We start from the raw sequence: 23,401 nt of genomic DNA, 5'->3' as shown, positions 1-23,401 counted from the left end.
TAGGAGCACATATGTGAACCCAGTTGGAAAAGGGCTGTAGCTCAGTGGTGGAGTGGATGTTTTGCATGCAAATGGTGTTGGGTTCTAGTCTCAGCCATCTCATGTCAGTGCTTGGAAAGTCTCCTTTTTGAAATCTTGAGACCTGCTGCCAGCCTGTTTAAACAATACTGTAGTGAGCTAGATGAACAAAGAGTCATCCAGCGCAGTGTTTCCCAACCTTTGGTCTCCAGCTGTTTTTGGACTACAATTCCAAACATTCCTAACCTTTGGTCTTGCTAGCTAGGGATGATGGGAGTTGTAGTCCAAAAACAGCTGGAGACCAAAGGTTGGGAAACACTGATCTAGCGTATATCCCTAAAACAAGGTATAATGCAATATGTGGCATAAGCTAAGGAATAGCAAAACACAGCCCTCAGGTATATGATTTAAATAAGGAATGAGGAGCCTGTAATCTTTCAGATATTGCTGAACTACAACTCCCATCATCCATGCCAGTGTCCATGCTGGCTAGAGCTGATGGAAGTTGGAGCCCAACAACAACTGGAGGGTCTCAGGCTCCCCATCTCTGATCTAAATAGACAGACAAGGAAAAGAAGGAGTAAGTGGGTAAAGAATATTGACCCAGGATGTGTAGCGAATCCTAGAAGGCTTAACATTACCATCCCTTGGACATTTATTATGAATTGTAAGACTGCATGGAATGTTCTTCTTTGCGTATTTTGCATCTGTAAGGAGGATACCAGATTATGATTGATGGATGCACACTTCTTCTTGGCTCTCATTGATGTGATTTCCAAACTGAAGCTAGAGAGGGCAGTTCATAGAATATCTGAGAGATGACCAATGAGCCTCTTAAGACCCTGGTATTTAATGAAGGCAGTGAATATTTTCACTCCTGTATTTGGCATCACCATTTTAAGTGTGCATCATGCTGTATTTGCATATTTTAAATTTTGCAGAGTATAATGGAAGTCTCAATAGAGCACTACAAGTAAAGGAGGGTGCTAGGATAACATAGGAGACTGAGCCAGACCACTGGTCAGTCGGGCCCTATATTGTTTAAAAATTCTGGTTATCCATGGCTTTCCAGGGTCTTGGGATGAGACTTCCATATCACCTGTTACCAAATCCTTTTAAGAGGAGATATAGGGGAATTGAATTTTTGTTCTTCTGCTGAACTATGGTCCCATCTCCATTTGTGATTATTCATTTATTTAAATAAATGGATAAAATATTTGCAAGTAACGGTTGTGAGTGCATTTGGAACTATAGCAACACCCACAGCTCCCACTTTTTGAGCTTTTCCAGCTGTTTCATGAGGATTTGGATTGTCTATGATGGCTTTGTGATGTCTGAAATGTCTTGTTACATAGTCTGATGCATTAGGAGCTCAAATGTTTCTATTGGTAGTGGATGCTACAATTCTCAGACTTCAGCAGAGAGAAAAACTACCATCCACAGACAAGTTGCGGCTTGAGTAATCTATCCGGAAGTGTTATCTTATTGCCATAATATGAATTTTGTATCATGGACACTTTAAGAAAGTTCTATACATTGTAGTTTTCCAAAGAGGTCATACACTAATACTAGAGAATATATAGAAATGGGCACCTACAATGATGATCATCCCTGTAAAGAAAAGCTTTATTTCAGTTCAGAGAAAAGGTTAGTTAGGAATGGCAGGGCAGGATACTATTACAAATATACTAGCCATGATGGCTCTGCTCTGCTTCCACACTTGGGTGTGCATGATTAAAAGGACGGTTAAGTCCAGTCAAAGGCGACTATGGGGATGCGACACTCCTCTCGATTCAGGCCAAGGGAGCCGGCATTTGCGCACAGACAGCTTTCCGGGTCATTTGGCCAGCATGACTAAATTGCTTCTGGCGCAACTGAACTATGACGTCAGCCAGAGCGCACGGAAACGCTGTTTACCTCCCCGCTGCAGCGGTACCTATTTATCTATTTGCACTGGCATGCTTTCGAACTGCTAGGTTGGCAGGAGCTGGGACTGAGCAATGGGATTACCATTTGCTGGAAACTACAGAAGGGGAGAGTGCTCAGGCTTGGGTCCTGCTTGCGAGTTTCTCACGGGCCTCTTGTTGGCCACTGTGAGAACAGGATACTGGTCTAGATCCAGCAGGGCTTCTTAAGTTTTTACCATCATTAGAGTGCATAGAGAGAAATGGCTGTCTCCCTAAACACATCTGGCATTGTTTGGCAGCAGATTCAAGACAAATTAAGAAGTATCAGAATACAGTAGAACCTCAGGTTGTGAACATGATCCGTGTGGGAGGCATGTTCGCAACCCGCAGTGCTGCATCTGCGCACGCGCGTGACACGATTCGGCGCTTATGCACAAAGTGCGATTTAGTGCGTCTGTGCGAGCACCAAAACCCGGAAGTAACCCGTTTCAGTACTTCCAAGTTTGGCGCATCTGTAACCCGAAAATGTGCAACCCACAGCGTTTGCAACCCGAGGTATGACTGTGTAGACTTAGAGCTTATTCTGATGCTACTGGCAGTTATTCAGGGGTGGACTTTGGTAATCTTTTGTAACACCACGCTGTATGCGAGGCCAAAATATGGTGTCCCCAAACGGATCTTCTCAATTATGGATCTTCTCATTTTTGTACCCCCTCGGGTCAGCGCTCTGGGTGGGGGAACCACCTACACCACCCTACACCTGGTGCTGAAACTAGGAAAAACTTATTGATAAGTGACTGGATGGGAGGCTGCATTTAAGATGCTCTTATTTGTTATTTAATTTGTAAATAAATAGTACTTATCGCAGGATGACCAGATGAAATTCTTCATCAGAAGATAATGGCCAGCAGAGTAAGAGAGCATTAAAGAAACATTAGACAAAATCATGCTGGCTAACTTATTATTAGCCTTGACACGGTGGACTACAGTATCCATATTCAGAGTCATTATATGTCTCAGATACTGGGGATGAATAACAATGGAGGGCTGTAACTATTGTACTCTTTGCTTTTGAGCTCCCAAATGACAACTAGTTGACTATTGTTGAAAATGGAACACTGAATTGAGCTTTAGTTGTAACAAGTGCAGTTTTTAAGTATAACAAATGTTTTAGAAGTGAAATTAAAACTGTACATAGCTTTATAGTCTTGGTTCAGATAACCCTGAAATCCATGTTTTGTAGACTTTGGAACAAGCTCGGCTTACACTCTCATGCGTAACTTTACAGTCTGTTTATTTTTTGTACAGCCTTTCCCAACTTGATGTCTTCTATATGTTTTGTACTCCCGTTCCCATCAGCACTAGTCAGCCTGACAATGTCCAGTGGTCAGTGATAGTGGAAGTTGTAGTCCAAAGCATCTAGAGAACATCAAGTTGGGAAAGGCTGGCTTAGCAGAAACCATTATTTTCTGTGATGTCTGAGTTGGACTTCCTGTCTAAAGCACTGGAAACCATGAATTGTCTGAACTGCCCAGTCTTTCTTACCCTTAGTTCATAGACTGTCACTCACCGACACCTGGGATGATCTTCTGTGCTTCTTAATCTTTTCAGTCTTTGGTCTACACAAGAAAATCTGTTTTCCCACCACAAGAGATCTTTTCAGGCCCTTTCAAATACATACCTGCATTCTTGTGAAGAATCATTAATTTTGGGTAGAGCACAGTACAATGTGGCTTAGGGTATTTTCCACACTTCAAGGCTTCCAACAGCAAAGTTAAAAAAAAAAAAGTAAACTTGCATAGAAACCATTAACCTTTCTTTATGAATAATCTGTGGTAGGCAAGAGTCCCTAATGTAGAGTTTTTCAAACTTGTAGCTTGTATGTTTCAGTGTGGTGGTCTGCAGAAGAATTGCAGAACAGTCAAGTACATCTTTTTTTTTTAATGAATATTTATTAGCATTTTCAATAACAACACAAAAAAACAAAAAATGACAAAAATACAAAAGTACAAAACTTAAAAACAATTAAGAACACATAAAATTTCAACTGCTTATTTTCTTTTAACTTGCTTCTCAGACCTCCTCGCACCTCCCCTTCTTGTATTCCAATTCAAATTATTAGCTCAGCAAGTCCTTATTACTTATTTCTCAACTTTAACTTAATAATTTATTTTAACATGTTATTATTTTATTTTTTCTCTTTCATCCATTTCCTCAATTTATTTTTACAAACCTTATTTTCATTTACTTTAGATCATTTTAAAGACCAGTTTTAGCTTATCCAAACTTAAACATCAATACTTATACATCAATACTCATTCTTAAACATTTTTCATAAAGTCGACCAAAATTCCCTTCCACGACTTTACCAATTTTCGTACGAATCACAAAACAAAAACAAAACAAATTATAATTATATACCCTTTGGATTCCCAAACTCCACCCACCCCCTTCCTGGTTTCAGTCCCCAGCAAGTGTCCATCAGTCTCAATATACTATTAGCCTGGAAATCTCACGTCCGAGGCTCTTAAATCTCTCAATTTGGCCCCATACTTGTTTTTTCCCCTTTCTGACAGTGCAGATGAAGGCTGATTTCACCATTGGCTGTATCTAACAGCTGGCAAGACTCTTGCTTAAGGCCTGTGGTTTTCATTGAATTGTAGAGTTTGAAGTCCAAAATATGAGGTGGTGCAGGGGTGGTGCCTGGCTAATTTTGAACCCTGTGCTGCATCCTGGCCTAACGCTCATGATTTTCATAACAAGGCACTTTTTAAAATACTAGTTCTGCCTGAACATGGATCATCCTGGGCCCTGTTCTTGCTAGTTCATCCATTTTTACAGTGAAGTAGCATGATCTTGGACCAGTCAGTCTCTCTCAGCCTAACCCATCAGAAATGGTGGTTCTGAAGATAAAACAGGATGGTCCTTACATACACTACTCTAAGCTCCTTGGAGAAAGGGCAGTATATAGATGAAATCTGTTTCTGTCTTTGTCAGTTGGGTTTTCTGCCATATTAAAATGAAAACGTTACTTGAAGATGACGCTTCTCATACTGTAGCAGCTGACACACTCCTTGAAGCATTTGAACTGATGTCAAGAGAAGGGTGTCCAGCAATCTTTGCCAACCTGGTGCCCTCCAGATGTTTTGAGTTGTATAAAAGTGATTGTTCCGGTTCTTTTGGAACCCAAACGTCTGATGGGGCTTCCGCAGCTTCTGATTGGCTGCAGGAGCCGCAATTTGGTTTTGGAACATTTTGGAAGTCGAATGGACTTCCAGAACGGATTCTGTTTGACTTCCAAGGCACGACTCTACTAGGGATCAAACTTGGGCCCTTCTGCATGCAAAGCAGGGGAGCTACAGTCCTTCCCGTATCACCTGGGCAGCCAATAGGCAATGTAGACTTAGCCCCTGTTCTGGCTGAGGCTGGTGGGAATTGGAGCCCAAAACATCTGTAGGGCACCAGGTTGGCAAAGGCTGGAGTATAGGATACCGTACCTAGGCGCTCTTGTGCTATATAAAAAGGCGTGAGTTTTAAGTTCCAGTTTCTGTGGTTGTGATTGGCTTCTGCAGCAGGAAGCTGGAAGAGTTTCCCCTTTAATTTTCTGTGTTGTCACACTTGACAGCTCTGGAGGGCACATCGCAAAAAATGGACTTTGCTCTTGTATGACCTTTGTGCAGTCTGGAGCAAAATAATTATTCCCTTATGTCATCACCCTGTGTGTGCAACCCAGAAAGGCATGAGGTAAAGAGGAGCCATCGCTGTGAACCTTTCTATCAGCCAGGAAGGGATTGATCTAATGCGTATTTTGGCACTGTTTCCCCTGGTGGCTGTAGACCAACTGCAAATAATCGGTTTATGCCACACTTTAGTCCCTTTCCCTCCTTGGCTGGGCTTGCTGCAAGAAACGTACCAACCGTAACAACAAAAAAGCAAGGCAGCACCTGGTAAACGACACACAAGAAGAATGACGAGAACCCCAGGGTGCCAGGAATACAAGGTTGTTTGTTTATTATATAGAGGGAACCTGCAACAAAGTGTTGCAGTGTATCCTCAGCCCTTAACAGGAATTCTCCTGTTCAGAGCTCTAGCCAGCCTGAAAAGATGCTTTGCAGTGCTGTTCAGGGCTTGTGGTATGTGGGGGAGCTTTTCTTTCCCATGCTCCTCAAACTTTCCCTCGCCATGCTATAAAAGAGCTATTAGCCCTGAAGTTGAGCACTTTTTTGCTATGATGTGCAAAGACAGAGGGGGAAGAGATTCTGGAGAGCAGGAAAAGGAAAAAAATATATACTGTTTTTCTTTTCCCCTATACTGAAACCTCCCTGTATGGTGCAGGTATGAGATTTTTTTAAATCTCATGGCATGTCTCCCGCCCCCTCAGGATACAGTAAGCCACTTCCAAGTGGGGTAGCTGTGTTTGCCTAAAGAGAAAGCTTCAGTGGGCTGGAGCCTATTTGCATCTCTTAATGTGGGTTTTAGGGACGCAGGTAGCGCTGTGGGTTAAAGCCTCAGCGCCTAGGACTTGCCGATCGAAAGGTCGGCGGTTCGAATCCCTGCGGCGGGGTGCGCTCCCGCTGCTCGGTCCCAGCGCCTGCCAACCTAGCAGTTCGAAAGCACCTCCAGGTGCAAGTAGATAAATAGGGACCGCTTACCAGCGGGAAGGTAAACAGCGTTTCCGTGTGCGGCTCTGGCTCGCCAGAGCAGCGATGTCACGCTGGCCACGTGACCCGGAAGTGTCTCCGGACAGCGCTGGCCCCTGGCCTCTTAAGTGAGATGGGTGCACAACCCCAGAGTCTGTCAAGACTGGCCCGTACGGGCAGGGGTACCTTTACCTTTAATGTGGGTTTTAGTCCACGAAAGCTTATGCCGCAGTATCTTGCTTTCAGCTGATGCACTCAACTTTCAGTAACTTCTGGAATCCATTGAGCGTCCTCAAGTCCTTTCTCCCTTTTAATTTACAAAAATGCATTTCTGCATACCTGGGGAGGCTCCTTGACTGTACACGAACCTTGCCTGTGGACTGTTCAACTGATAGGCACTGGACCAAGATGTTTTGCTATTAGAAAGAGTGGCATATTTCTCACACCCCTGGGTTATCATTATTTTTAGTATATAATACTGCATCACGATCTGTAGAAGGAAAATCATAGGCTTTGGGTTTTGAGTATCAGCAACAACAGGTAAATCGCCTTTGAAAATTTGCAGGGTTCCCTGCCCCTTTCTTGCTGCAGCTGTGTGCAATGGGAAGGAAGTTAGAAAAGGCAAAGCATGTCTCAAGGAGACTGCTTGTGGTCTGTTCATTATAAATATAACACCTTTCATTCCCATTCTAGAAAGTGTGGGTGTGTCGTCTTCTGAAAAATCAACTGAATACCTAGAGAAGCCTTCCCTAACACAGGGCCCTTCAAGATGTTTTGGGCTACAACTCCTGTCATTCCCAGCCAGCATGGGCAAGGAATGTTGCAAATAGTAGTCCAAAACATCCAAAGAGAGAACCAGGTTGAAGAAGTTTTTCATAGAGTATAGGAACTACTAATAGAGCAGTAGGCATGTTTTTCTACTGTTACTAGAACTCAAATCTTGGCATTTCTAGAAAGAGAGATAAATTCAGAAAATGCGCACCGAGAATGCTTTTGACAATGTTTTGCTTTTTTGTAGTTTTCATCATGGGGGACATGAAAACTCCAGACTTTGATGACTTGCTGGCTGCTTTTGACATTCCTGACCCAACCAGCCTTGATGCCAAGGAAGCCATTCAGACAGCTGGTGAGGAGAACGAAAACCATCTCAAGCAGTCCGGGATTTGTATAGATGAAAGCGCATCCTTGTCCCATGCAGCACCAGCTTCTGACATTCCAGTTGTGAGTGTCATTGTAAAGAACACGTGCCGACAAGAGTCATTTGAAGCAGAAAAGGAAGGCAACCACCTAGGACCAGGCCTGCTGCACAATGGATTCCGGGGGTCTGAACTTCCCCTGGAGACTCACAATTATGGGAAATTTGATTCCACTTTCATCAATGGTGATGGCTTGAGGAACTATCCTGAAAAGTTGGAACAGACAAAGTCAGAGCCCTTACCAACATTCAGTCAGTTCAGCCCCATCTCCAGCCCTGAGCCGGAGGATGCACTCAAAGATAACAGTATTGTAGATAAACCTAAACATGTCCAAACTCCTTATTTTCCACCGCATCCAATGTATATTCCAACTGGGTCATCTGTGTTAGATCTGCTTAGTAGGACCTTGCCAGAACCAGAGTTTAGTAGGTTTATGTCAACTGGGCCATCGCTGCTAGATCTGCTTAGTAAGAAGATAGCAGAACCCGAGTTAAGTATGTTTGATCAATACTGTAAAAGAGATCCAAAGATAGATATGCATGAACTGCAAGAAAGCAGGGTGGATGCTAGCAAGAGGGAACGCGACAAGAGCCCTGAGAAACGGGAAGGCCCTGTCAAAGATCTTGTGGACACCAATAACTTCCTCAGTGAAGGGTTGCAGCTTGGCAATTTCCATAGCAATAACTTGGGTGAAAGTAAAGGATCTGTGCCTGAAATGAACTACTCCTCTTCGTCAGTTCCACCTCGCCAGCGTATCAAACCTGCCCACTCCAAGCTCTCATCCTGCGTCGCTGCACTTGTAGCCCTTCAGGCCAAAAAGGTTGCAGGCATCTCAAAGGAGGACCAGGGAAACTTGATGAAGGAGTCTTCTGGGTCCTTTAAAGATGGCATCAAGGGAAGCCCCAAGATGCCAAAGTCACCAAAGAGTCCCAGAAGCCCCCTTGAGATGGTGAGAAAAGTCAGCAAGCAGCCTGAGTCTCCCCGGAGTGTGTGCAGTGACAGCAGTAGCAAAGGCTCTCCTTCGGTGGCAACTGGTTCACCCCCAGCAATTCCCAAAGTCAGGATCAAGACTATTAAAACCTCCTCTGGTGAAATTAAAAGAATGGTAACAAGGATCCTGCCAGAAGTCGATGACTTGGGCAAATCTCCTCAAGAATCGCCCGTGGAGAGTTCAGCAACCGAAGAGTTTGTGAAATCCTTCCCTTCGCCAGAACCAAATGCATCCATGGACACTGAGTCATGCAAGGACTTTGCTAAAGCCACAGCTCAAGAGGCAAACCTAGCAAGTCCCCACGTTGACAGTATGAGTGCAGACATTCCTGTAAGCAGCTCCCCTGGTGCACCCCTGCTGGCAAACAGCAGCAGCGGGACAATAAAAGTAGGTATTGTGGGACAGCCGTCAAGCAAGAAGCAGCAGCCAGGTGTGGTGGCACAGCCCTGTAACCCTGCCAGCCTCCTTCCTAAAGCCGTGCACCTGGCCAATCTCAACCTGGTTCCCCACAGCGTTGCGGCTTCTGTGGCGGCGAAATCTTCCGTGCAGCGGCGCGGCCCGTCCCAGCTCACGCAGATGTCTGTGCCGCTTGTGCACCAGGTTAAGAAAGCCGCTCCTCTTGTCGTCGAGGCATTCAACAAAGTGTTGCATGGTGCCAATCCTGTGCCAATCTATACTCCAAACCTCAGCCCTCCTTTTGACAGCAGTATTCACTTACCTGCGTCTGGGTATTGTTGCCTGGAATGTGGCGACTCGTTTGCCTTAGAAAAAAGCCTCACCCAGCATTACAGCAGGAGAAGTGTCCACATTGAAGTCATGTGCACTCAGTGTTCGGCGACGCTGCTGTTCTTCAACAAATGCAGCTTGCTCAAGCATGCGAGGGATCACAAGAGCAAAGGCTTTATCATGCAGTGTTCTCAGCTGTTCATGAAACCCATTTCCTTAGACCAAATGTTTTCACCTTCTCCAACAAGCTCTTCAACATCTTCGACATCTCAGACGTCACGGTTGCCCCCTCTTCCGCATAAGACTTGCGCTGCGCCGGGAAGCGGGACTGGGAGCTCGACAAATGCTCAGCCAGCTTTGCCCCTGTATGCGGACCCGTTGAGACTAATTCGTCACGGATTAAAGTGTTTTGAATGTAATAAGCAGGCACTGGACTATGTTGCCCTAGCAGCACATTATCAGAGAACCTCGGAAGATAATGAGGGACTGGTAAGTCACTTCCTGAATAAAGAACAGAGCTATTTTCTGTTGGGCCTAGATTAAAAACAGCCAGACACTCCAAATGTACATTAAGATAGGCACACGAGATTAGTTAACTGCATCTTTCCATGTTCTTGGGAGCTATACACTATGTGCAAATCTAAGAAAAGTGGCAGGTGACTGAAAAGAGCGTGGAGATGGTGATCTATATGTGTGATTTAAAATGATTGAATATACAGCATAAACCATTCAGTGCCAGAAATAAATTGCTTCATCCCCTCAAGTTACTGAGGGATTGATGTATTTCAAAGCTATTATTATTATTATTATTGTATAGATTTATTTGTCTAGGGGTTTTTTTAAGTAGCTTGCTGTGCTCCATTTGTTGGCGACGTGAACAGCCCATTTCTGGCCAGTGTTCATTCAAAAATATTAACTGGACCTAGCGTTCAGTTCTCTGCCCAATGACATGTAGAGAATTATGCAGATGGAAGACTGTGGTCTAAAATAACAGGTTTGCATAGCAGCCAATGTGTTGTGTGTGTCCCCTCCTGGTCCCCACACACTTCCCGTCTTACTCCTACGTGGAAGGAGCTTTGTTTAGCCGTCCAAATTGATCAGCTGACAAACCAATTTCAAACCATAGTTCCTGAAGCAGTCCTGTTTAAACTAACCATAGTTAAAATTAACCACGTTTCCGAGTCTGGACAATATAGCGAGCTGTGATTAATCAAAGACAGAAGTGGAAGCTTTGAAATGCTGCCTCTTTGACTGAAGGGTAGAGACTCCATGCAAGTCTGAGACTCGCTGCAGCTTGTTCCTGCTTGTTCATGTCACATGAAACTTGGGTTTAGTGTGACATGCAGGTATGTTCCCTGGGAAATATTTACCTTCTTTTAGACTGAGAATGCAAAAGGTTTCTTTAAACTAATGGTTTTCTGCACACTTCCCATCTTACCAATGCTTCTTCATACAAGAAATGAATCTGAAATATGCTGCTACTTTAGTATACAAAAATTGGATAAGCAAGAAGCAAAATAATAGTTTTGGCACCAAAGTTTTCAGCTCAAAAGTTGTAATACTTAGACAGACTGCAATCCTTGGCACATTTACATGGACATAAGTTATGTTGAAAACAGTATGTGATCATTCTAAGTAAAAGTGGTCAGGACTGTTAAGAACCCAGTTAACTCCGATCCAACATTTTACATCTAAATGAGCTGTTGACCTATTTATCGGTGGTTTTTGTTTTTATTATATATTTTGTGATTTATGTTGTAACTGCCATGAGACCTGCAAGTATAGGGCAGTATACAAATTTTAATAATAACAATAATAATAAGTGGCAGGGCACTTCATCACGCTTTCACTTCCTATCTTCATCTGCTGCTCTCTAGATTGCAGAATTGTTGGAATTCAAACAACCTTGGTTGTGTTATTGTACCCCATTGGTCATTGAGGATGTTTCAACAGCAATTTACCCCCCAGCAATACCTTTACTTACTGGTACTTATAATCAGCAGTAAAATTGAAGAGGAAAGAGAAATGAAACGAAACGAAAATTCCATCAACAAGCTTTCTGTCGCCCACTCACCTGCTGCATGCCTTTTGCAGCATTATGTAGGCTTGCAATTTAGTTTTGGAGTAATGGACTATTAATTAACAGCCATCTCCATGTTCTAACTCCCTTGCATTATTTAATAAGCTTCATGTTTTGAAAGCCTTTGGGATAGAACTGTTGAAAAAAATAATGAAAAAGGTAGGAAGGCTTTGGCATTAAAATATTGAAATAAATTTCCCATTTAATCCCATAAACTTCATTACCCTTTTCAGTTCTGTTGGGCCCATGCAAGGGGTCAAGTGAAGTGTATGCTTTTTACATGTGCAAGTACTTCAGCTGACCAGGTATTATGGCCTGTGGCTGCCACTGGCTTTGTTGCTCTGACATCATCCTGTGATGTCATAAAATGCCCAGGAGCATTCTTGGAAGTATTTCACTGGCAAAGGACAATGAATTGTATTCAGCTAGCTTTTACTCAAAGTAGCCTTTTGGCTAAGGTTGTTGGTAGTGTTTTACTTAGAGTAAACCTATTGAAATTAATAACTATGACTAGCTTAGGTCCATTAATTTTAGTTAATTAATTGATCTGCTCTGAGTAAAAGTTAGTTGAACACAACTAAATTCCTAGCTGCTTATACAAATACTACAGTGAGGGAATTGGCACCCATGTCCTTAGCACAATTAATTGGAATTACCGCATTTACTCAAGTCTAATGCGCACCTGAATTTTCAGAACCTTGAAACAAAAAAAAGTATTTGCTGGCAAATGTAAATGTGCCATCGAATCTAATGCACACCTGAATTTTCACAACATAATTTGGCCAAAAAAGGTGAGCATTAGATTCGAGTAAATATGCTTTGTCCCATGGATTTCATGCACTTGCTTTCTGATTTTGGTGTACTTGTGTTTACAGTCTTCAGGTGTGCAAAGTCTCTAGTTTCAGCTGCTCAGTAAAAAGTGATGTAAAGTTGCAGGGTGCAATCTTTATTGATACAACCCAATTTAATTTTTTAAGATCCTTAGATGTGTCAATTCTACAGTGGCTAATGGCTATTCTGTATTGGAAACCATCGGCTAGGATACTGGGCTGACTGGAAATCTTGACAGTTCCTTGAATCCTGTTGGGTTTTGACTCAGAGTTGTCTTGGCAATCACAGCTCCAGTTCTGTGTAGCTTTTATAATAGGCATTTACACAGTTTGCTTTATTCTTAACCCAGTTTGTTGTTGCATTTTTGTGTCTTCTGCCCTCCCCCCCCCCCTTTCTGTTCATATTTGGGAGAGAAATCACAAAGCCTGCTTAGCCCAGTCTGTAGCCCAGGCATCCCCCAACTTATGCATGATTGCATATAGTTGTGTGACCCATGGGGTGTTTTGAGCCACCTGTTACACGCAAAGCATGGAGAAACCACGTATAATTTATTTTAGCTGACCTCCACATGGCTGCTGCAACACCTTAATTAATCCTCAGGTTGCCAACTGAATGTAAAATTATTTCCCAGTAGCCTATACATGTGTAGTCATGTGGAGAAGATGTCATATTTGGAGTTGAGCATTCCCTTGGAATAAGCCCAGCAGTGGAAACAGATACAGTTCTGGCTTCCATCTTAAGTGCTAAATGCTATATTGGGCGTTTTTTTGTTCTGGCACCTCTCAGGTGGGCGCTAATGCCATTACAGTGGAACCTCGGAAGCTGAACGCCTGTTAACTCAAATGTTTCGGCTCCCGAATGATCGGGAACCGGAAGTGATTGTTCCGGTTTTCGAATGATTTTCAGAAACCGAACATCCAGCATGGCTTCCAGTTGGCTGCAGGATGTTTTGGAAGTTGAATGGACTTCTGGAACAGATTCCATTCGACTTCCAAGGTACGTCTGTGGTGCTCGTGATTAATTCTAGCACCTCTTTTTCAGGAATTCTGGCACCTCTTTTTCAGGAAAAATTGCACTGGTTTTACCTGTCTTATTTTGGGGGATTTATTGTAGTTACCAGATGCTTTCTGTAACCACTTCAACCCCTTCAAGGTAGGGAGTTGAACCAGTAACTGTTGAGGTTCATGCCAGAAAAGAGTTAATATTGACAATGCTGATTTTGCAACACTAGGTGGTAGAGGAAGTAACATGCTCAAAATTGCTATTGGGGAAAATCCATCAATGCTCATGTGTAGCTGTGCACTGGTAGGGGCAGCAGTATTGGGCAGCACAAACAGGGTGGTGTCACTCACCTGCCTTTCCATCGTCAAACATCACTGCCAGCTCCTAGCAGCCTTTCTCAACCTGTGGGCCCCCAGATGTTGTTGAACTACAACTCCCATCACCCCTAGCTAGCAAGGCCAGAGCTCAGGGATGCTGGGAGTTGTAGTCTAACAATATCTGGGGACCCACAGGTTGAGAACCGCTGGAGGTGAGAAACACTACCCAGCCTGCACTGTGCTGCTGACCAGTACCGATCTCTGTCAATAGTACTGTGGGACTTGCTGTACTCTGCAATGCCTCAGGTTACTCCAGGACGACCCATCCTGCAGCTATCCATCACAGGGGCTTCTCCCAATCCCTTAATGTCCTGCTTTGGGCCCTTTTAAAAAAGCACTTAACTTTGCTATTCAGTGTAGCCTCATTATGAATCCCAGAGCTCTTGCTGGCTACTTATTTATCATATTATTATTTATTAAGTTTCTGTACCACCCTTTATCCAAGGATCACAGTGTAGTTTACAATATCCCAGCTTCTGTTGGGACAGGGACAGTGTAACACTCCCAGTTACTTCACCATAATTAAGGGGCTGGAACTGAGGGGAGGTGTGCTCTTCTACTCAGATTCTGCTTGTGGCAGTGTTAGAAACTCAGATATATAAGCTAGGTGCCAAATTGTTCCTTTAACCAACATTGCAATCGCCAAATCGTCTAGTTGCCATTTGGGGGCAAGACGGCTCTAAAGTCTTATTTTTCAGACGATGGACTGACCATGATGGATTCTCAGTCAAACATTGGGCTAGTTCAGATGACAGCCTTGAGCTAGATTAAGAGCTTTGAGATCCTAAAGAAGAAAAACCACTTGATCCAGGGACAGTCCACATTCTGTTCTCATTTTGGTTCCAGAAATTCTGATTGTGCAGACAAAGTATAATGGGTAGAATTCTACAGAACGTGTTGCTAGCATGTGAAAACAGTCAAGATCCAAGGATCCCCAGGCATGCACATCCAGATGGTGGAGACTTTAGGTGCCATCCTGATGCCTAGGCATCTTCACTTGGTCGCAAGTGGCCAGTAGCCAGGTGCCCAAAGTGCCTGGCACCAGGCAAATTTTGAACGCTGGCTTGTGGGCTTCCCATAGGTGTCTAGTTGGGCGCTGTGAAAACAGGATACTGGACTGGATGGGCCACTGGACTGATCCAGCAGGCTCCTCTTACCTTCTTATTAGCAGGTTTGCATTCCCCCACCTCTCCTTACACTGGCATGGCTTCCCTCTTCTCCCGCTGCCAGATGGCACTGTGGTTAATGCTCTCCAGCATTGCCTGTTAAGCAGCGTTTTAAGCCTAGCTTTAAAACTGGTTACAAAACCTTTTGTAAAAGGAACCCCTGTTGGCATAACGAATAGCTAAGGTTGCTGCTGATATAAACCTCAGCAGTGGTGAACAGCGGATCAGCTGGGGCGGAAGACAGTGGTGTAACTCGTGCTGGAGAAGAAAAGAACAGGAGAGCACAAAGCAGCATGCAACATTCCATTTTATTATATTTTTTATTGCATTTGTACCCTTGCTTTTCTTCAAGAGGTTCAAGGTGGCATAGGTAGTGCCTGCACCCGTTTATCTTTGCAGCAACCCTGCGAAGTAGGTTAGACTGAGGACGACTAGCTTAAGATCACTCCATGAGCTTGATGACTGAACCCTGGTCTCCCAGTTCCTAGTTCAGTACTCTAACCGCTACATCTCATCACCCATATTCTGTGTACAGTGTCACCTGGGGCCTTTACCCCACTGGCTTTTAATTGAATTATTTATCTACTTGCACTTAAGGGTGCTTTCGAACTGCTAGGTGGGCAGGAGCTGGGACCGAATGACGGGAGCTCACCCCGCCGCGGGGATTCGAACCGCCGACCATGCGATCGGCAAGTCCTAGGCACTGAGGTTTTACCCACAGCGCCACCCGCGTCCCTGAATCTATTTTTGTTAAATTTCAGCAAAGATTTCCAAATGTGAGACAAAAATACTTGTTTTGACCGGTTTCCTGTTCAGGCTCGGCTTTACTATTTCTGACCTTTTGAAGGTGTCTCCTGTGCTGTGGTGGGTGCATTGTTGTAGAAACACTTTAATGTGCAGATTTCTATGTCAGGCTGGCATGTGATATATTCTTGTAACTCTGTAAGAGAAGCCATCAATTTTCCCATTGTAAAAACTACAAATAACCCCAAACCCCTGAAAACAGATTAGCACCGCTAAAGCTGCAGTTAGGGCATTAATCAGACTCTCTGACCTACAGGAAAACACAACAGCAAACTTTATTGTGTTGATTCATAGCCTGCAATGACAAGAGCAGCCAGGTGGCACCTGGGTAGCACCCACCATTCCAGTGGGCAATTCCAGGGCCCCCAAAGTTTTGCATATGCTGCCTTTGTATTATTCTGGAGGTTCCCTCACTGCGAGAAGCCAAGTTACAGGGAACCAGGCAGAGGGCCTTCTCGGTAGTGGCGCCCTCCCTGTAGAACGCCCTCCCACCAGATGTCAAAGAGAACAACAACTACCAGACTTTTAGAAGACATCTGAAGGCAGCCCTGTTTAGGGAAGCTTTTAATGTTTGATGTATTACAGTATTTTAATATTTTTTTGGAAGCCGCCCAGAGTGGCTGGGGAAGCCCAGCCAGATGGGTGGGGTATAAATAATAAATGATTATTATTATTGGATTTGAGGAGCCTATCTACAATTGATTTGCAGAATTTGATTTTCTAGAATTGCACCGTTCATGATAGAATCCATCTTGAATCTTCCATAGAAACAGAAAACACCGCTTTATACTGAGTCAGACCAATTGGTCCATGTAGCACACAGTATTGTCTACTGCACTGACTGGCGGTGGCTCTCCAGGGTTCCAGCCTTTACCTGGAGATGCCAGGGATTGAATTTAAGACCATTTACTTGAGTGGGTGGGAGCTGAGCTGGTCAGATGGGCGGGGTACAAAAATCATCATCATCATCATCATCATCATCATATTTGGGGGTTAAAGCAATTGCTCACTCTTACTCTGCAGCAGGGGTCGGGAGCCTGCGAACTTCTAGAAGTTGTTGAACTGCGGCTCCTATCACCCACCCTGACCATTGGCAATGCTGGTTGGTGCTGATGGGAGGTCATAGGTCCCCATTCCTGCTTTCTTCTACACCATCTGTAGGTGGGGTTGAGTTACAGTACCAGGGGTATTTGTGGAATTCAGGCTGCCTATGGCCACCAACTTCCAATGTGTACAAAGTCCTATAGAGAAATTGAAGAGACGCAGGGAAGTTGTTCGAGAGCATTCGTTCCAATAAAATCTGGCTTTGGGTAAAAACAAAAAAAAAACCCACGAAATAAAGTGAGCTCTTACAATGTTTCTGAAATAAACGAGTAAGCTAAGGAACTGGTTTTATCCAGTGAGTGTTTGCCAATGAGTTATGCAGCTCTGTGCTGTTCTTGCCTCTTTCCCGCACGTAGGCTTTCCTTCAAGAAAATTAGTGCAAATTCCATGTCTCTCATTGGTGAAGTTTTTGGCTTAATTAAAAACAAAAACAGTGTGGTTGAACTTCAGTAATTGCTGCTTTCCCTAGCAGGGCAACCGGAGCATGTCACCACACTATAAACTTTCAAGCAATAGATTATAGATTATAGTGCAGGCATAGGCAAACTCGACCCTCCAGATGTTTTGGGACTACAATTCCCATCATCCCTGACCACTGGTCCTGTTAGCTGGGGATCATGGGAGTTGTAGTCCCAAACATCTGGAGGGCCGAGTTTGCCTATGCCTGTTATAGAGAATACAAATAAAGGAAAAACTGAGAACCCACAGTTGGTCAATACTTCTATTAGGACATTACCCAAAATAGTGAGGAAGCTTTCCAGTACTTCAGAACTCTTTGTCGGACAGGATGTTAAACAAGATGGGAGGATGGGAAGAAAAAGCTGGGAGCAGTGCTGTTGCTTCCATGTCCACAGTTTATAGCAGTCTTTAAGTGGGACGCAGGAGGAATTTGGCAAGTATATTTGGACCAAGACAGAACTAAATAATTACTAGATTATTGACTGAAAAATAAGGCTGAGGTATTTAAAGACTTTACCTTGTTTGATCAGCTGATTATCCATATACCATCTATGAGCCCTATAGTTTCTTGAAAACACCATGACTTCAGTTTTCTTGTAATTCACAGCCAGCTGTTCTCTTTGGCAGTATCCTGAGAATGCCCTCATCAATCTTTTTAGGCCCACTTTTGTTTGAGATAGAAGTATCGCATCATCTGCGTATAATAATGCAGAGATGGCTTTTGTGGCCAGTTTAGGGGCATGATTCTCTGGGGATGTTAAACTCTGGACAGTGACATTTATATATACTGTATTTTTCTGTGTATAAGACTAGGTTTTTTTTACTCTAAAATAATGTTAAAAAACATGGATCTTCTTATACATGGAATATATGCATGGGGGGACGAGTGATTGGTTGCAGCCAAAATTAGGGGTAGTCTTATAAACGTGTGTGTGTGTGTGTGTGTGTGTGTTATACACGGTAAAATAGGATAATTAAAGCAGTGCGGGAGCTAGGATGCAACCTTGCTTAACTCCCTTTGTGGCTGCTACAGATCCTGTGAGCTGCCCATTTGTAGAGCAGCACTCTTTCAGCACAGTGTTTTTATATAGACATTTAATCAAGAACAATAATATTTTATCTGTATTTAAGAGTTCAACTAATCCAACAGTCTTACTCGAGAGATTGCATCGAATGCAGCTTTCAGATCAATGAAAGCTGCATATAGCACACCACCCAGTTTCTTAACATACCAATCATCTGTAAAATGAACTAGTACAAGGCAATGATCTATAGTGGATCTGACTCAACTAAATCCTGCTTGCTCTTCGGCAAGAATAGTTTCATCAGTTATCCAGTCAATTAGCTTATTGTAAAGATGCTTTGCATATAATTTGCTAATTAATGGTAGCAAGCTAATTGGTCTATAACTAGCTAGATTGAATGTAAGGCCCTTTTTGAATATAGGGCTGTGGCCCAAACTTCAGGAAATATTGATTTATCGTTTTTCTAAAAAAACCGCTTCCATTCCTCTTATCAGTAAGAACACATTCAGTGATGTTAGTATCCTTTTTGATTCTGGGGAGAGGACTACCTATTACATTTGGAGCTAATTTCTGATAGCTCAGCCAGGAATTCATAGTCATGCCATCAGGATTGTCCCTCACCCTGTCATATTCCAAGGGGGGTTGAGTTTGCAGCTCTGCATCTATACACTTCGAAGTTCCTCTGGTAGCCCTCTTTTTAACTATACACTTTGGAGAAACAGCTTGTGGGCAAAAGGCTTGATTGTCAGTTGTTTCACCAACATTTTGTTGTCCATGCTGTTGTACTTGGGTCAACCTGGACTGTAACTTAACTAGTTTGGTGAGAATGTCACTTTGCTCTTTATTTGGTAGGTTAACAGAATTACTCAGCAAATCCTCTTCTTCTCGAACAGTCCCGCCTGCTGAATCTGGAGGGTAATTTTTATTCAGAACTGCAGTTGATTGATTAGACCTCTTGGATTTTCCTTGCATAATCTCTGGAGTTGCTGATAGTTATTCTTCCCATTGACTGTGATCTTTGTTGGCAATAGGACAGATGTCAGCTTTAGTTAAGGTGACTTTGTTACTCCTGTTCACTCTTTTGGGTACAAACAGTGGCTTAAGTGATGTGTTTTCAAAATGCCGATAAAGGAGGACTCATTTCCGGGCTAAATGAGCCTTCTTTTTTATGATTATGGCTGCTGAAAGTTAGAAAATTTGTCTTGAGTATCCAACATTAAAGAGCCCCTTGGTTGATTTTAAATTGATATTTCCAACACCACAACCTAGGAGTAAAGTTAGGAATTATTATTCTTTGTGTTTTCTGTAGACACATAACAGTGCAGAATCTTTGTTCATATTTTATGACATTTGGGTGGGTCAGATGCAGTGACAAACTGGTATAGGGTTATGTCAGAGGTGACAAATGTGCAGCCCTCTGGATGTTGTTGGAGGCCAGTGGTGGGATTGTGGGAGTTGTAATCCAGCAACATCTGGAGGGCTAATATATATGCCTTTTTCATCCAAACTGGCAAAGTGTTGCATTTGTCCTGCAAATCAGGAGAAAAAGAGGCATGGAATTGTGGAGAACATGGGCCAGGTGTATTGAATAACTGAACTTTCATTATGGAAACTGTGAGTGACAGATTAATTTACAACTATACAAATGAAAATGTAATTTCAATAGATAACACTAAAACAACAACAACAACAACAACAACAACAACAATTATACCCCACCCTCCCCAGCCAGAGCCGGGCTAACACCAATAAAATTACAACAAAACATAATTGGGGGTGGGGGACACAAACAAACAAACAAACAAACAAACACCAGTTTATTAAAATACGGGTTAAAATACAATTTAAAATGCAGCTTCATTTTAATAGTAGCCCATAAATCAAAACCATAAGGGGAGGGAAAACATAAGGGTCAGGCTGAGTTCAAACCAAAGACCAGGCTCTGTCTTGCAGGCCCTGCGGAAAGATGTCAAGTCCCGCAGGGCCCTAGTCTCTTGTGACAGAGTGTTCCACCAAGTTGGGGCCAGTACTGAAAAGGCCCTGGCCCTAGTTGAGACCCATCTAACCACTTTGCGGCTTGGGACCTCCAAAATGTTGTTATTTGTGGACCTTAAGGTCCTCCGCGGGGCATACCAGGAGAGGCGGTCCCGTAGGTACAAGGGTCCTGTACAGATAATTTATTTTTTAATTTGGATAATTTAATTCTAAACCTGTCAACTGACCACATTCCTTTGTATGCAGCTGTATTTGTAGCATATCACAGTTTCTAATTGTATACTGAAGTCAAATATTTGATTAAATACAAGCTACTGCAATGAAACACTAGGATGAGAGAGATTCAGAGTTGCAGATAAGGGATGTGCAAGTCTTTTGCTCAGGTAGCATTATGGGATGGGCAGCTGCCTCAATGGTAGCATTTACTTAAGGAAAGGGACTCTCTTCACTTTAGAAATCTGAGAATATGTGTACTCTATTTACTTAATGCACACTTTAGTTTTATGTTGCAGTGAAAGCGTTAAAGTCAGAAGTTACTTTTCCCTTGGGAACATACAATGGAAATACAACATTTGGTGCTGGGTTCTGCCTGATTATTTTTATCTATTTCCCTTTAATTAAACAGATAGTACCATTGTAGTGTCTACCCAATTGCTAAGCATTATTCAGTAGTTAAATATCTTCGTGGTTTTGCAGGAGATAGTGAGTGGGAACTGGTAAAAATACTATTTTACCAACATCCTTTTCTAAACTAGGTTCTCTCCCCACCTAACCTCCCTCTCCCTGAAGATCTTCCTGACAGTTCACCAGATGTTTAGGAGGCTAGAAACAACAGAGACCCTGAAGTACTACTTAGATCAGGCCTTCCCTAACTTTTGGCCCTCCAGATGTTTTGGACTACAATTCCCATCATCCCTGACCACTGGTCCTGTTAGCTAGGGATCTTGGGAGTTGTAGGCCAAAACATCTGGAGGGCCGAATGTTGGGAGTGCCTGACTTAGATGATCAAGGACCATCACAACTGTTCCTCTATAGATTAATTTATTAATGTACTCTGCTTTTCAACCAAAAAGTTTCAAGAGAGACTTACATAAGATTAATGAAACAAGACAGTTCCTGCCCACAGATTTGCAGTCTAAATAAAAGACACAGGACAAAGGAATGAGGAGGGAAAAGGGAAACAAGCAAACGCAGGCACTAACTCTTTTGCATAGTTCTTCTTATAATGACCAACTGGAATGGAAGACATTTATGGAGAGGACGCTCCATGTGGAGCTGGTTTCTCAGCAGAGCTAATGGAGTGGTCCTGCTCCCATCGATCGCTCTGCTACAGCCTGATGCAATGATGGGAGCATAAAGTGAAGAAGAGCTGAGATAAATGAAAAGGAGATAAATGATAGTGGAGATTTGACTCCAGTGAATTGGTGAAGCTCATGAGGCTTGGGAGGACCTTAGAATTTAAATTTTGAGATAATTTGGTAGCTTTCATTGGCAAAACCTTCTTAAGTATTTCCCAGACATCAAGAGCATACATACTATACAGCAAGGGCATACATATCATACAACAGTAGATAAAAAAAAGTTAAATCCACAACATACAGAATTCGGTAGGAAAAACTTCTAGGGCTTAAATGGTTGTGGATTATTACCCAAATTTTCCTCCTTTTTACTCACATTTCTTATCACAGCTTTTCAGTAACTTGCATTACTTTCATAAGCCTATGATAATTTCAGTTTTTACATAAACATTTCCACTTCACAAAATTAGACTGGATGGTCTTGATGAAACAGTAGCATGAATAAATTGGATTCTGAATGTATATCAGGCAGCTGCTATGAAAGAAGAATCTTAGACCAACTCCCGATTTAAGCATCCAAAACATGACTCCAATTAAAGCAATCACCACACGCTCTCTGCGAATCAGGACCTTTGGGCCCCAGAGTATACTAAATGTTGAAATTCCATAGTTCCTGTAGTCTTTCCCCATCTGTGCTACCTAAAGCTGCTGGCAGTGGGGGAACAGTATGCTTAAATTTCCCATTGTGTAAAAATCCTCTCTCACGTAGACAGCTAATATGTCAGGAAGAAGTTTCATCCTCTTTGGTGTGCAAGCTTTCCATATGCAGAGGTTTTTTCTGTAGGGGAAGGGGTCAGAAGCGTTCTGCTGTCTGACACTCCTTGCCACCTGCAGGGGTGCAGTCCAGTGTTGATCTTAAGGGGCAAGGAGATGGGAAGAGGCAGGCTTGTAGGCTGTTGAAATTCTGGACTGTTGTTCCTGAGCTTTTAGTCTGGAATTTCAGTGTTTACTGTGTTTTGAGGCCCAAAGCTCCAAATTTTTAGGGTGTGTGTGATAACCGGTTATATTAACAATAACTAAAGGCTTTCTAAAAGCACAGAATAAAAATATTAATAGGTAACTATTTAAAACCATTCTGAGGCTATTAATAGAAACATATGTACGTAAGTCAAGTAAACATTCAGTACTTGGATTGCGAGTCTTTCAGGGACAATGATAAGGCCTCTGATGAAATTGCTGTAACTTGTGTAGAAACGAACGTAGTAAAATGGAATGATCAGCAGGAGAGCTGTCTTGTAGTGTCAGGGCACAATCCTCGGTCAAATTGTCCAAATTGTCTGTATTGGCAGCAAGCCATGACGTGGGCTTCAAGAATAGCCATGACTGGTGGGGGCAGGAAACTGCAGACGGAGAGTGACAAAAGTTCAAGGGCAGAGAAAGGAAAGATGTTTAGGGTTGAATCAAAGCACAGAAGACCCAGGAAGCAGAAGTGCTGACTGTGCGCCTTGTTGTGTAGACCAGGAGTGGGTTGATGTCAGTTGTGATCTACAGAAGCAAGAATGTGTACTTGGATTCTCTTTAATTGTTAAGGTCTAACTCAAATGATTTTAGCTTAAGAAGCTCCTTGTTGGATCATAGAAGGCTACACATAGCAAATTGCATTCACTGCAAGAATCCCAGCAATGAGCAGGTGCCAGTAGGTCCACTGCAAATTGGTCAGTGGTCCACTATCTACCCTTGCCTTCTTTGGTTGTAGATGCTAGAGCCGACTGGAGTTAATGC

The 23,401-nt window shown here is 43.0% G+C and overlaps 1 protein-coding gene across 1 annotated transcript in view; it reads left to right on the top strand.

Annotated features, from left to right (window-relative positions):
- ZNF592 (zinc finger protein 592) overlaps nt 1-23,401 on the top strand; it is a 43,286-nt gene that overhangs the window by 4,250 nt on the left and 15,635 nt on the right. The window contains exon 2 of the mRNA XM_079953170.1: nt 7,584-9,967. Coding sequence (XP_079809296.1) covers nt 7,592-9,967 — 2,376 coding nt within the window. The 5' untranslated portion in view covers nt 7,584-7,591. The remainder of the gene's footprint in view (nt 1-7,583; nt 9,968-23,401) is intronic.

This window comes from Podarcis cretensis (genome assembly GCF_951804945.1).
Source record: "Podarcis cretensis genome assembly, chromosome: 14".
NCBI classification, from domain to species: Eukaryota; Metazoa; Chordata; class Lepidosauria; order Squamata; family Lacertidae; genus Podarcis; species Podarcis cretensis.
This window is presented reverse-complemented; position numbering and strand designations above follow the sequence as displayed.